At 42.8% G+C, this 15605-nt stretch overlaps 1 protein-coding gene across 6 annotated transcripts in view; it reads right to left on the reverse strand.

The window, feature by feature from the left end:
• fes (FES proto-oncogene, tyrosine kinase) overlaps nt 1–15605 on the reverse strand; it is a 44082-nt gene that overhangs the window by 9031 nt on the left and 19446 nt on the right. For 5 of the 6 annotated variants that reach the window (XR_009064447.1, XR_009064444.1, XM_057846456.1 and 2 more), the window contains 7 exons: nt 10153–10342; nt 9165–9236; nt 5769–5951; nt 5540–5662; nt 5374–5427; nt 466–584; nt 309–403 (listed from right to left, as the gene is read on the reverse strand). Coding sequence is in view for 4 of the 6 variants with exons in the window: in XM_057846456.1 (XP_057702439.1) it covers nt 309–403; nt 466–584; nt 5374–5427; nt 5540–5662; nt 5769–5951; nt 9165–9236; nt 10153–10342 (836 nt within the window). In the remaining 2 variants the exon portion in view is untranslated. The remainder of the gene's footprint in view (nt 1–308; nt 404–465; nt 585–5373; nt 5428–5539; nt 5663–5768; nt 5952–9164; nt 9237–10152; nt 10343–15605) is intronic. The other variant, XM_057846464.1, reaches the window with a different exon arrangement.

Raw genomic sequence — 15605 nt, forward strand, 5'->3', positions numbered from 1 at the left:
TATAATACTGATAACTGTCTGTGTATTCCCAGAACAATCTTTAAGGACTCAAGTAGTTTCACTATAAATGGTTTGAAAACTCAAATTGTTTAGGAGTTAAAGAATTAGTATACTGTATTGTAAAAATAATTTTATGTCAGAAGGTATTGTTTTAGTTGCAATAGACAGTGGTGCTTTGAGATACGGTTACCTTGTGTTGCCCAAGTTTTTGAGATATGAGCCACGAACAATTTTTGTCTCGTGATACAAGTAAAATTTGACATGCAAGCTCCTTTCAGACCCCTCCATCAATCCTTTTAGCATCATACCTTTAACCAGCTCCATTATGATGTAGATGGGCTGTTTCTGTGTGCACACACCGATTAGCTTTACAATGTTGGGATGATCATACTGCTTCAGGATCCTAAATGTAACACAACAACATATTAAATGAGGTCTGAGGGTGGGGTTTAATATGTTCCTTACCTGGCCTCCATCAGAAATTTGTTCCTGTGTTCTGGTGCCAGATTCTCCTTACAAGCCTTCACTGCCACAGGAGTGTTATTGAAGCGCAGAGTCCCACTGTACACCTCCCCAAAGTTACCCTGACAAGTCCAAAATGAGTTTAAGTGCTGCAAGACGTTCGTGTGAATAATTTATTGACAAGCAAACTTGTGCTCCACTGGTTGTATTTGATGAGGCCATTAATCAGTAGCATTGTTTGAAGATTAACAGAGTTCAGCACTCAGCAACCAATTTCGCAGCTGTATCGACTCATTATACGTTTAATTAAGACATGCGCTTTTAAATAATCTAGCACATAAAAGTATTGTTTACTGTGGGATAAATCAAACGCTTGCATTTAGGAATACTGCATATGTTATGTATGATAACCCTTTATAGGGTACTCATTCAGCTCATTGGCTGCCATTGACGGCGCTACACGTCCAATCCATTTTCACTGGGAAAGGTTGGCTGGCTCTGAAAGATAAGCAATAAGAGCCAGTTCGCCCAGTGAGCATTTAGTTTTAGAGTGTTACTGGGGTCCATAACCATGGAGTACCAAATGGAAGGGAATGAAATACTGTATATAAATATATAATTAAATAAATACTTAAATGTGTCTTTAATTAATTTAAATGGGAATTAAATAAATAAAAGTGTCATTAAATGTGCCATTAATTCATTTAATTCGAGTCCATTTAATGTTAAAACACGCACACAATTATTTCACAATTTAATGAATTATTTCATGGCCAAATGTTGCAGCACTTCTCGAATTTATTTTATCCCTCAAAGACACCCATCAAAGACAGTGGGTGGGATTAACACCTCATTGTTTACACAGCACATCAAGCAAAAGCGAGTCGATTTTAGATAAACGATTGGTGCAGGGCCAGTAAACACGTTCTAAAACACTAAAGGCCAAATTACAGTGGGGTAAATACGTTGCCTGGTATACCAGACTCACCGCTGTTCCAGCAATTGAGTCTGGCCACCATTAAGCGGATAAAATTTCCAGCAAACAGACAGCGGAATGAACCAATCAGCGACGGGCGGGACGAGGGACTTGCGCGCAGAAGTAAACATACGAGGAGAGCGGAGTTTATTCAACATGGCTAGCGCGAGACAGACTGTTGTCAATGACTTGTGTCGATGTGTTTTTGGTAATTTAAAACTGATTTTACCGTGGACTGGAACATATTCTCAACTCTCCTGTTCGCCATCTGTGTTGTTGCGGAGACGACTTCCGACGCCGAAGAGTGACGTTGCTCGTTAAGAACACGTCACGCAAATAAACGAATCTGATTTGTCGATTGATTTTGCTCGAGAGGCCATTAATGGGCTGGGTCCCAGACTATCCTCTCAGTGTTTGAAAAACACAGGGGGAACAGTCTGGCCGTGCCAGGCAAGCAAATACGTTTTTAGTCAACCACTAATTGTGCAAGTTCTCCCACTTGAAAATATTAGAGAGGCCTGTAGTTGTCAACATGGGTAAACCTCAACCATGGGAGACAGAATGTGAAAAAAAAAACTAGAAAATCACATTGTTTGATTTTTAAAGAATTTATTTGCAAATCATGGTGGAAAATAAGTATTTGGTCAATACCTAAAGTTCATCTCATTACTTTGTTATGTACCCTTTGTTGGCAATAACAGAGGCCAAATGTTTTCTGTAACTCTTCACAAGCTTCTCACACACTGTTGCTGGTATTTTGGCCCATTCGTCCATGCAGATCTCCTCTAAAGCAGTGATGTTTTGGGGGTGTCGTTGGGCAACACGGACTTTCAACTCCCTCCACAGATTTTCTAAGGGGTTGACATCTGGAGACTGGCTAGGCCACTCCAGGACCTTGAAATGCTTCTTACGAAGCAACTCCTTTGTTGCCCTGGCTGTGTGTTTTGGGATCATTGTTATACATTACACATTTATACATTTTTTTGAAGTAGCTTAACGGATATAAATTCATTAAGCTACTTCAAAAAAAATGTATAAACGTAACATAATAAGCCAGTACGTTGCCCAGACTCAACTGTAAATGCACACACAACACAGATAAGACTGTCCTCACAGCAAAGCTCGTTTAAAAGTCAGGGCCAACTGGATAAGACATAACAATTCTGGGACGTGCCTCCCAATGAAATCACATTACTGATTTTGCCATTGACACGTACACGCTGAATTTTCCTGCTGAGGCAATTATGGAACTGGTAAACTGGGCTCTGAGTTCGATGGACGGAATATTCTCTACGATGCGGCCTAACTCTGGGCAACGTCCTTGCCCAGTGACCACCTTCACGTCTGGATATGTGGAGGACGCCTGGGGTAAATGGAGGCCGCTATGCCTAACGTCCCTCCTGATAGAGGACGCTGAGGATCTGTACATCTTCGGCACGCTGCTGGCTCTGGCCTTCCTGCTGCTACTTGCTGCTCTCTGGGTTCGTCGCTTCTCGATCAGGATGAAGAACCAACTCCATGACACACTGGAGGTTGTTCGACGCAACGGCGACGAGTTGGCACTGTTAATGAAGGAGCAGGCAATGCTAAGTGACGCCGCTGCACGACTGGCCACAAAAATTGAAGCTGAGCTGCGTGATCATGAGAGACTCGCTCGGGCAAACCGGGCCAGAGATGATGATGACTAATTTCCTAAACCGGGCAAGGGACGCTGACTAGAAATCCTACGGTGGACACAACACATGAGAGCCTCCAAAGCACCCCAGGCCTTCACCCTTCACCTACTTGGATATGAACTGATCCTATATACTTAAATTACTATATGTGAAATCTCCATGGCAATTAATGACTTTTGAACGAAATGTGTTAGACTGTCATTGGACTGATCCAGAGCATGCTGCTTGTGCGACCTTGGTGGCAGGGGGACGGGTCCCGATAAGCTTCTGCTTTTTTTCCGTCTCCTTTGTCATGTCTATTCTCATCTTCTTTGGATAAACAAACATACGCGATGATTTCCTTCTTTCTCTTTCTTCTCTCTCCTTTCTTGTGACATTGATTCTAATGTTGATGATGATGATGATGATGATGACAATGACAATAAATTCAATTCACTCATTGTCATGCTGAAAGACCCAGCCACGTCTCATCTTCAATGCCCTTGCTGATGGAAGGAGATTTTCACTCAAAATTTCTCGATGCATGGCCCCATTCATTCTTTCGTTTACACAGATCAGTCGTCCTGGTCCCTTTGCAGAAAAACAGCCCCAAAGCATGATGTTTTCCACCCCCAATGTTTCACAGTGGGTATGATGTTGTATGGTATTCGTTCGCCTCTAAACACGAGAACCTGTGCTTCTACCCAAAAATTCTATTTTGCTTTCATCTGACCATAACACATTCTCCCAGTCTTCTTCTGGATCATCCAAGTGCTCTCTAGCGAACCACAGACAGGCCTGGACGTGTATTTTCTTCAGCAGGGGGACCCGTCTGGCAGTGCAGGATTTGAGTCCCTGGCGGCGCATTGTGTTACTGATAGTAGCCTTTGTTACTGTGGTCCCAGCTCTCTGTAGGTCATTCACTAGGTCCCCCGTGTGGTTCTGGATTTTTGCTCACCGTTCTTGTTAAACCAGCCTGGTGCAGGTCTACAATTTTGTCTTTGATGTCCTTTGACAGCTCTTTGGTCTTGGCCATAGTGGAGTTTGTAGTGTGACTGACTGAGGTTGTGGACAGGTGTCTTTTATACAGATAATGAGTTAAAACAGGTGCCATTAATACAGGTAACGAGTGGAGCCTCGTTGGACCTCGTTAGACCTCATTAGAAGAAGTTAACCCTCTTGGACAGCCAGAAATCTTTCTTGTTTGTAGGTGACCAACCTATTTTCCAGTCTAATTTGGAAATAAATTCTTTAAAAAATCAAACAATGTGATTTTCTGTTTTTTTTTCTCTCATGGTTGAGGTTTACCCATGTTGACAATTACAGGCCTCTAATCTTTTCAAGTAGGAGAACTTGCACAATTGGTGGTTGACTAAATACTTATTTGCCCCACTGTATATGTCCGGGTCCGGCAAGATATAGCACCGGAGCCTATGTTTTTCCATTCTATCCTATTGTTCAAATTATACCGGCCGCGTCAGCGCTACGGATTGACTGCGGACCATCTCCGACGTGCCGCAGTTCACCAGATGGTTTGGGCTATTTTCTATTTTTGCTGGAGACACAGCTGTCAAAATGTCAAAATTATTTTCCACCATAATTTACAAATAAATTCTTTAAAAATCAAACAATGTGATTTTGTTTTTTTTCCCCACATTTTATCTCTCATGGTTGAGGTTTACCCATGTTGACAATTACAGGCCACTCTAATCTTTTCAAGTGGGAGAACTTGCACAATAAGTGGTTGACTAAATACTTCTTTGCCCCACTGTATGATTATAATTGAAACCTGGCGTTCACGTATTTTTGGTCATCAAAAAAATAAATAAATTAATTTAAAAAATATTTTTAAAAAAAAATCAAATAATTAAAACCTGTGTCCAAATATATGGACATCACATTTTGGGTCATTTTTAGGCCACACTTGTAATACACAAAATCGTGACATTTATTTCATAGCATTTAACTCATTGCTTGCCATGATAACGATAGTCTGACTGTGAATGCCCATGTTTGAGTGCCATTGACAGCATAAGACATCCAAACCATTTTGCCTGGGAGAGGATAGCGCCGATCAGCTTCTTCAAGTCAAATTGGATTGGACGTTCAATGCCGTCAATGGCAGCCAATGAGTTCAATAAGTGTGTTATAAAGGGTTAAAGATATTTTGATCAGAAATAGGTCCCAGTTTCTCAAACTTAGGTGACCCCTGCTCGAATTGCCCAAAGTAAAAAGTGCAACAGGAATGATGTGAAAATATTTTCATCCAATCTTACCTACCCGCCCGATGATGTCTCCTAATATAATACCATCATGTTCCAGGACCCATTTGTCCTATCAAAGACACAAAAAGCAGGAGAGAGAGCCATTTAACAGGCAGCACCTCTTATTTAATGATAATGGACCAGCAAAGTGAACGATCACATGGAGGGAAATGATGCGGCACCTTGAGCACAGGTTTCCTCAGCTGTATATGACACTTGCGAGTGACGTGCTGTCGGGAGGACAGCAAATGATGGATCAGCTGCGGGATGCTGCGGAAGCTCTCCCCATCCAGGCGGTACTCATTCTTCATAGGATCCGAAAGCATTGACGGGGGTAATAAAACACATCAGAAAGAGTGGTTGAAACTTGAGACATAAATTACCAAAATGTTGTCAGGCAACTTCACTCACGTTAATATTCTGAATGAGGAAATGCTTGCAGGAGCCATCCCAGTGGACAGAAAGCACATAACCCTGTTTTTCCTGACTCGTTCTCACCAGAAAATCACCATCACACTGGAGAAGCTGCTGAACCTCCAACCTGGGAACGGCACCGTGGTACCATTCCTGCTGCTCAAGAGGACGATCCTCCTCCTCAGAAAATCACATGGAAAAACATGCACAAGCAGTTTTTTTCCTCCATACTGTGATGAAAAGAGCGTAGCATTAATACTGATATTTTTTCATCACATAAAGCATTAATTAAAAGCACGAGTGTGACACAGCACACTGAGTGCTGAAGGCTGTGCGTGCATGCCCTCTACTGGCTAATTTGTAACCCACAGGTAACACAGGCACCAATAAATTGATTAATAAGCAGTGATACAAAAAAAATAAAACTCTCAATTCATACCGGCCCATGCCGCATAGATGCCAAGTTTCAAGACTTCAATGTCTGGTTCCACAAGAAGAAGACGAACAACAACTACTACCACTATTTGAGTGGCACCTTGACAGGCCTTCCGTCTGTAATGGCAAAGGTCAGGCATATGGAGAAAATAGCTATCTATAAAGATGGGCTATTGGTGCTGATCCAAATGGATATATATAATAGAGTTAATTTATTTTCCCCTCCAAATAACTCAAAATATTGCCATTAATATCGAAACCCCTTGCAACAAAAGTGAGTACACCCCTTAGTAAATACTGTACGTACATCCCTAAATGTCCAAATTGAGTACTGCTTGTCATTTTCCCTCCAAAATATCATGTGACTCGTTACAGGAGCGCTGTCGGCATTGCTGCAGACATTGAAGAGGTGGGGGGTCAGCCTGTTAGTGCTCAAATCAAACGCACTCTTCATCAAATTGGTGTGCATGGCTGTCACCCCAGGAGGAAGCCTCTTCTGAAGACAGTACGCAAGAAAGCCCGCAAACAATTTGCTGAAGACATGTCAACAAAGCACATGGATTACTGGAACCACATCCTATGGTCTGATGAGACAGGCGGGCTTTCTTGTGTACCATCTTCAGAAGAGGCTTCCTCCTAAGGTGACAGCCATGCACACCAGTTTGATGTAGAGTGCGGCATATGGTCTGAGCATTAACAGGCTGACCTCCCACCTCTTCAATCTCTGTAGTAATGCTGACAGCACTTCTGTAACGAGTCACATGACATTTTGGAGGGAAAATGACAAGCAGTACTCAATTTGCACATTTAGGGATGTATGTTTTTTCATAGGGTTGTACTCACTTTTGTTGCCAGGAGTTTAGATATCAATGGCTATATTTTGAGTTATTTGGGAGGAGGAATAAATTAACTCTATAATATAAACTGCACACAGACTACTTTTCCTTGTGTCAAAGTGTCATTTTATCAGTGTTGTCCCATGAAAAGATATATTTTAAATATCTGCAGAAATGCGAGGGGTGTACTCACTTTTGTGATACACTGTAATTTTAATAAGCCATACTTTTTACTTTTACTTGAGTAGATTTGTGAAGAAGAAACGCTACTCTTACTCTGCTACTTTGGGCTACACAAGTCTACTACGAGCTACATTTTTCCTTTTTTTTCTACGTATTAAATGGTAAATGGTGTTATACTTGTATAGCACTTTTCCACCTTTCAAGGCACTCAAAGGTCTTTACACTACATCGCCATCCACCTACTGGTGACGCAGCACCAGGAGCAGTGTGGGGCTCAGTATCTTGCTTAACGATTCTTAGGTGAATTCATCAGGGCAGAGAATCGATCCCACAACCTCTGGGTTAGGGGACAACTACTCTACCACGCCATCCCCATATGGAGTATATTAGATTTTACTCTTTTTTTTTTTCCCAGCGATGGAAACAGTAGCTATACCAGTTTCACCAAAGAGAAGTCTCAATAATAATCGTACGACACCATTATACCAATCAGACGTTTCAGACGCTTGCCGTTCTACGATCACGCCAGCCTGTTCAATCACGTGGTGTCTTTAAAGCACTGTAAAAAAGCATTTGACATAGAGCGCTGCCCTGATCATAATTTGAAAGCGCAGATTTTAACCTCTCTCCCAGTTTTGATTTGCCACCGATTGACCACGGAAAACTGGAGATATGATCCTTTAAATTTCATAATAGCAACAGTGATGGAACTATTCAACTATTCAAACTAGGAACTATTTTTTCCACCAGAGGGCACTCTCGCTCTTTTGACAAATGATGCTTCCTTTCTGTAGATTTTTTTCTCTCGCCAGATTGTTTTTTTTTTTTTTTTTTTTTTTTTTTTTTTTCTTTAGCTGAATGTGGTTATATAATAGGTTATAGTACAGTATAGCATATTGTATGCAGTATATAGTGCAGTTCATATAGCTAACTTTGTGCTGAGAAAAAAATGTCATTGTTTGAAAAGAAAAGAAAAATCAAACATCATAAGCAGCTAGTCACATTACTGAGTATTCTTTTCACCAAATATTTTTTGACTTATAGCCTACGTGACTAAATTTTTTGGATGACCACTTTTACTCTTACTTGAGTGATATTATTTTGAAGTAACGCTACTGTTACTTGAGTACAATTTTTGGCTACTATACCCACCTCTGCCTGTGCTACAAAATCAGCTTACGTTCAGGATCCAAGGTCAGCCTACACTAGACAATTGTAAAAGTTGATGATCAGAGCCATTTGCTGCCGCAGGTTGCGAATCCCTGAGTGGACGTCTGTTGTCATCAATGGCACTGAAAGCGCTAAAAGGACCTCAATATAGTCATGAGCTTATCTTGATATGAAATGATGAACCGCTCTTCGTAATAAAGTAGTTTTGGGTCGGCTATACATGCAATAGGTTTACAATTACACCCTGCTACTGCAGAAAGGGGATTTGGGAGGTATATGACTGTAAACATCGGATGAATACGAATACAAGTAAATGGTAATGTATAATTTAAAGACACAAAAACTAAAAAAAAAAAAATCGAAAAATGCACAAAAACTACTTACTCAAAGAATAATCCCCAAATGATTGTAAATCTAACCAAAAAATTGAATATACCAGATCCAAACTAACCTTTGTGGATTTGATCATTTCCCTTAGGAAAATCAAATGGGTTCTGTTCACAACTTTGTCACATGATGAATTGTTTACTATGTAGAAGTTTTATTGCAGCTGACTCAGAGTCAGCAGCTCTGCTTAGTGTGCTGTATAGCTGGGTCAATATCACTATAAAGTGCCTTTGGTGTCATCTTCCAAATCACTCACCTGTCATGAAATTTAGCAGTAATGTAACTTTGAGGTCTTATTAGAAATGGCTAAACATACACACATACGGCAGTACAATTTGTCCTTTCAAAATTTTCATTTTGATTTCATAAGTGTTTAACCTACATCACTTTTGGCTTGAAACAAACTTTTCATGATCTCATTCCCGAGTAGCTTGAGTGATGACGGGTTGTAATCCTGAAAAGCAGACATAGAACAAGCACGTGAATGTTAATTTATGGATTACTCATATATTGAGTAGGTAATTTATGTTGGTACGTCAGCTCAGAATGAGTTAATAATTTTAGTTGGAAGATTTTAATAGCTTGAAACATTAAAACTAGGACTGAGAAAATTGCTTGATGTTGAAAATGACCATAATCGCTAATGGATTTGCCGGTTCAACACTGTGCACTTTAAAATGTATGATAAATCAAGTAATTTTAGTAAAAGTTCATCGCATTTACTTATTTATTCATTTATTTATTTATTTTTTAATATACATCAGAAGGTATTTGGCAATGACGCAGTAAAATGATGACTTTAGGAAGATTTTATTTTAATGGCGTTGACATTTCTCATATAGCATTAAAAGGCGCAGACTGAAACAATCCAACATTATGCACTTTTTGATACACAGTTTTTAACATGCGCTAGTACTGTAATGTTTTTTGTTTGTTTGTTTTTTAATGTATTTATCTACACATCTCATTTTTTTGTTTGTAAGATGTGCATGTGTGCGATGAGAATGCGTGAATGTGTTTGTGAGCCCTGTTGAGGAAGAATTTCTGTCACCATTAGGAACAGACAGTATTCTATTCTATTCTATTCTATTCTATTCTATTCTATTCTATTCTATTCTATTCTATTCTATTCTATTCTATTCTATTCTATTCTATTCTATTCTATCCAGAGCCACTTGAAAGTGGTTGGATATCATTTAAGAGACGGGGGGAAAAAACTCAGTATGAAGTGATCTTAGCTTATAAAACTTCCCTTCAAGTGCTTTGATCGCCTTCGGAGAGATCTAAGCAGCCCAATGTATTATAATCCCACCAGAATCCATTTGGATGACAGATCAGCTTGAGTACAGAACATTTTCTAAAGAACATACGCTTTTGGACAAAAGTGATTGCGTGTCTTTGTCCAGCTGCAGAGCAGGAGGAGGTTCTCGGGAGCCCAGCTGATCCAACTTTGTCTTTAGAATCAACCTCTGGACCTCCAGCTTGAGCCTCCTGCCTTGGGACAGCGTCACCTGCTGCCGACACTCCTCCAGAGCAAGTCTTTTGCTCAGATGGTAGACTCTGCCCACGATAATGCAATCAAATCAACTCAAAATTGGATCATACAGGACAAAAAAAATAAGTGTAAAGTTTATACATTCTTTATCCTCCGTGGTGAACAACAAATATTACCGGAGCTTACTGTGACTGTCACCATGTAGAATGTTACCAATATTCCTATACCATAATCATATGGCATTTATGTATTCCATTGCAGTTTTAAAAAATGACTAAAATAGAGGAAAACGCAGCGAAATTACTGCTGCACTACACTGCAGGCTACGGAGAGATGATTAAAAAAAAAGATCTTAAACTGCTGAGGACAGTTCGTAACATCGATGCCTTTCTGCCTTTAAGTATTAATTGAAAGAATGAGCAATATAGATATAAGATATAGAGTATCATACACACAAAGTCAGTTTTTAGTGTATTTCGTGAGGAGCTCCAGGGGTTTCCTTCCAAATGACCTGAAGAAGCTTTTCTTATTAAGATGGCTGAAATGATTGGAATGAAAATTCAATTAAGGCAGAATATAGAAATTTGATGATAATGCCTTAATCAAAGACCTGCTAGCCACCATATAATGCATGTCCCCTTTATGTTTCTTGATGAATGGATTTGTTTGTTTCAGCAAATTTGACCAAATCTTAAACAGTTTTGTGCAAATTTGGTTATAATTAAACTTTATAAATAACATATATTTTAAATGATTAATCATTATTATATTTTTTTTTTTCAGAATTTAAAAAATATGTATTTTATTGTAATTTTTTAATGAATAAATAGATTAAATACATTTATACTAGTGATACACTGAAAACAAAATTCTTTTTGCTGAAACCGAAAACTGAATATTGGAAACACTTGGCCGAAAAAGGCCAAAAAATACACATGTATGTAATTCATTTTTGATTGATTTATTTGTTTAAATTATTTTTATTTCAATATTTTCTGATTAATGCCCTTTGCCTTGGCATTGGTTCTACAACCCCGGAGGCTCGAGAAATTTAGTTAGAAAGGTGCCCTATGGGAGGGTACGTTCCCGGCGGCAGTGAGCGGTTTGTGGCAAACTCTGAACACGCACTATTTCAGAGGAGCTGTCGTCATCATAGCATACTGTTCACACACATCACGGCCGATGAAACCTTGCTAAATGCGCTTTTTTTTAGAAGTTTGGGACACTCGAAAATGGCTCTGAGAATAAAAATTAATCTAATACAACTAAAATGACTAAAAACAGAAATACACTGTATGGCCCCCAATAAGACTATAAGGTAGAATTAAAAAAAAAAAAAAAAAAATGTAGTACCTAGTACAGTAGTACCTCTACATTCAAAGTTAATTCGTTCCAGGACCTTGTTTGTAAGTCGAAATGGTCGTATGTCGAGCAGGATTTTTCCATGAGAATACATTATTGTCACGTTCTGCTGCTGGTTGGGTTGTGTTTTGTTGCAGAGCTGATTGTGGGGGCGTTCCCGACGTCGCACCTGCAGCCGATGCACGCTCATCAACACTGCATTTAAGCACGGGAGATCTCAAAGACAGCTGCCGAGATATTTGCCTTGCTGGTCGCTATTTGACATCTCGCATTAGTCGCTTGTCTTTATATTACGTATACTATATTACGCTGCCTAGGATTTTTGTTCGGCTGCTGCCTCCTTTTGAATCTCTACCTTGTGCAGGTATTCGAGTATTGTATTTTATTTGCCTTTTTCGGCTCCGTGCCTGTTATCTTAGTTTACCCTCGAGTTTGTATTTGAGCCCCGTCGACCTACGGCCACGGACCCTTTTTGTTTTTTCCACCTTTCCGCGATCGCGTGTTGTTTTTCGTTGTGAGTAATAAACCTTTGTAAGCCATCCCCGCTTGTTGTCTGCTGCATGGTCCAACCTTGCTTCCGCATTTGCGGACCTAACAGAATATCTCGGCCATAATGATGGACCCTGCAGACAGTGAGTCAGGACAGCACGCTGACCCGCACGATCGTGTGCTAAAAGAGATCATGTCGGCGATAAACGCTCTTACAGTTAATATGTGCTCTCTTGAGGCGCGTGTGGACCGGGTTTGCGCTTACCGCCCCGCTTCACCTGCAACTGCGGCGTCAGCGCACGTTCCCCTCACCACGCCTTCTGCCCCAGCTTCCACTCCGTTGCGTGAGCCAAACATTCCTCACCCGCCACGCTACGGTGGGGAACCTGGTTCATGCGGGCAGTTTTTGCATCAGTGTTCATTAGTTTTTGACCAACAACCCCACACGTACATCTCTGATAGATCCAGAGTCGCGTTCGTCATGAGCCTCCTAACCGGTAAAGCGGCAGCGTGGTCCATGGCGATCAGCAATCAGTACCCCGAGATTCGTAACACGTTTCCTGGTTTTGTTGAGGAAATGAGGAGGGTTTTTGATCACCCCATTCGCGGTAAAGAGGCTGGCAGTCGCCTGCTAGACCTGACTCAGGGAAAACTTTCTGTCGCGGACTATTCGGTTTCTTTCCGCATTCTCGCAGCTGAGAGCGGCTTTGATGACGCGGCTTTACGCTGTGTATTCCGGAGGGGGCTAAATCCACTGGTGAAAGACGAACTGGCCGCCCGCGATGAAGCAGTGGATTTGGAGGATCTTATTGGACTTTCGGTCCGTTTGGACAATCGACTTAGGGAGCGGGAGCGTGAGAGAGGCGTGGAGTGGCGCGGCCGGTCAACAAGTGCAGACATCGGGAGGGCTGTCCCAGCGGCGCGCATGGGGGTCTCCCATCCGGCTTCTCTTCCTTCGTCTGACCCTGAATGGCAGTCCACGACCAGCGAGGAGCCCATGCAGCTCGGAGGGAAGAGACTCACCGCAAGGGAGCGCAACCGACGCATGGCATCGCGGCTCTGCCTGTACTGCGGTGAACCCGGCCACCTCGTCGCTTCCTGTCCAGCGAACCCCCATGCGGGCTGCAGCGGCCGCTTCGCCCAGGTACCGACTTCGGATAGTGGCCACGCAGCGATGCAGTTCCCGTCTAGTGGTACTCCGCCAGGACAATGTGAGTACCAACACATGACCACAAAGTCTGCTAAACAGCTAAAGAACACGAGACTACAACTGTCCGGGATCATTACGGGGAAAAAACGCAGCTGTAAGGTAACTGTTTTAGTCGACTCGGGAGCTGATGACTGCTTCGTGGACTATTCTGTCATTGACTCGCTTGGTGGTTCCTTAATTGAATTGAAGGAGCGCCGAGAGGTGCGGGACCTTAACGGAGACTTGATTTCCACCATAACCCATAAAACGGAGATTTTAACATTGTCGGTGTCTGGTAACCACGTCGAGCGTCGACCGTTTTTTGTCATGCCAACAAAGTTGGCTCCAGTTGTTCTTGGTTTAACATGGCTGAAGCAGCACAACCCAGACATTGACTGGGAGGTTCCTAGGATAAACAATTGGAGTGTTCACTGCCACTCGCATTGCTTGCACGCGGCCTCTTATTCCCCGGGAGCGTCTGTGCCGCGTGAGCCGAAACCAGTAGACTTGTCATTGGTGCCCAATGAATACCACGACCTCAAGCTGGTCTTTAGCAAGGACCTAGCCATGTCGCTTCCACCTCATCGTCCCTATGACTGTTCCATTGATTTGATCCCAAATTCTAAATTGCCCTCCTCCAGGTTGTATCAGGTGTCGAAACCTGAGCAGGAGGCCCTGAACGAATACATAACATCGTCCCTTGCAGCCGGGCTAATCCGACCGTCCAAATCCCCAGTCGGGGCAGGTTTTTTCTTTACCGATAAGAAAGATAAGTCCCTCCGCCCGTGCGTTGATTACCGGGGCCTGAACGACATAACCGTCAAGAACAAGTACCCCCTACCTCTCCTGGACTCGGCATTCGCGCCGTTGCAATCAGCGTCCGTTTTTACCACACTAGACTTGCGCAACGCTTACCATTTGGTGAGGATTAGGGAGGGGGATGAGTGGAAGACAGCGTTTAACACATCCATTGGCCATTTCGAGTATTTAGTCATGCCGTTCGGACTCACTAATGCGCCTGCGGTTTTTCAAAATTTGGTTAATGACGTGCTCAGGGACATGATCGGCCGGTTTTGTTTTGTTTATCTGGACGATATTCTTGTTTTTTCCAGAGACCTTGACGAGCACAAGCAGCATGTTCGGCTGGTCTTACAAAGGCTGCTAGAGAACCGGTTGTACGTGAAAGCTGAGAAGTGCAAGTTCCATGCACAGTCGGTCCAGTTTCTGGGGTTCGTTGTGGAGAAGGGCCAGTTAAAGGCAGATCCAGCTAAAATACAGGCTGTGGTCGAGTGGCCTTCTCCTACATCAAGGAAGCACTTGCAAAGGTTTCTTGGGTTTGCCAACTTCTATAGGCGCTTTATCCGAAACTATAGTCAGAAGGCCGAACCTTTGACGAGGCTTACATCCATAAAAGTACCGTTTCGATGGACCCCAGAGGCTGAGGCTTCTTTTACAGCGCTTAAACGTTCTTTTACTTGTGCTCCTGTTCTAACTCACCCTAACTCCGATTTGCCGTTTATCGTAGAGGTGGATGCCTCGGATTCGGGAGTGGGGGCGGTTCTGTCTCAGCGTTCCCCAGTCGACCAGAGGGTTCACCCCTGTGCCTTCTTCTCGCGTCGCCTCACTCCTGCTGAACGTAACTATGACGTTGGTAACAGAGAGCTGCTAGCCATCGTTCTGGCGCTACAGGCATGGAGGCATTGGTTGGAAGGAACATCGGTGCCATTCGAGATCTTCACGGACCACAAAAACCTGGCGTACATCAGGGCAGCCCAACGCCTGAATTCACGTCAAGCCCGCTGGACCCTGTTTCTCACTCGTTTCAATTTTACCATCACGTACCGTCCTGGGTCTCGAAACACTAAGCCAGACGCCTTGTCCAGGGTTTTCAGTCCAGTCCACCACGAGTCTGTTCCCGAGCCCATTGTGCCAGCGGTCCGTGTTTTGGGTGCTCTTCAGTGGGAGGTGGAGAGGAAAGTCGCCAACTCGTTGCAAGATGGGAACATACCAGCCGGGTGCCCCAAGGATAGACTGTTTGTGTCTCAAGAACTCAAGCCGGAGGTACTACAATGGGGACACGCCTCCAGAGTGGCCTGTCACCCAGGGGTCTCCCGGACACAGTTCCTAATTTCCCAGAAGTTTTGGTGGCCTGGGATGAACGAAGACATCCGGGCGTTCGTTCTCGCCTGCTCTGTCTGTGCCCGCAACAAGTCGTCCCACAGTGCTCCCGCCGGCCTCCTGCGACCACTACCGATTCCATCCCGTCCGTGGTCTCACCTCGCTTTGGA

Source organism: Corythoichthys intestinalis, chromosome 1 (assembly GCF_030265065.1).
Source record: "Corythoichthys intestinalis isolate RoL2023-P3 chromosome 1, ASM3026506v1, whole genome shotgun sequence".
NCBI classification, from domain to species: Eukaryota; Metazoa; Chordata; class Actinopteri; order Syngnathiformes; family Syngnathidae; genus Corythoichthys; species Corythoichthys intestinalis.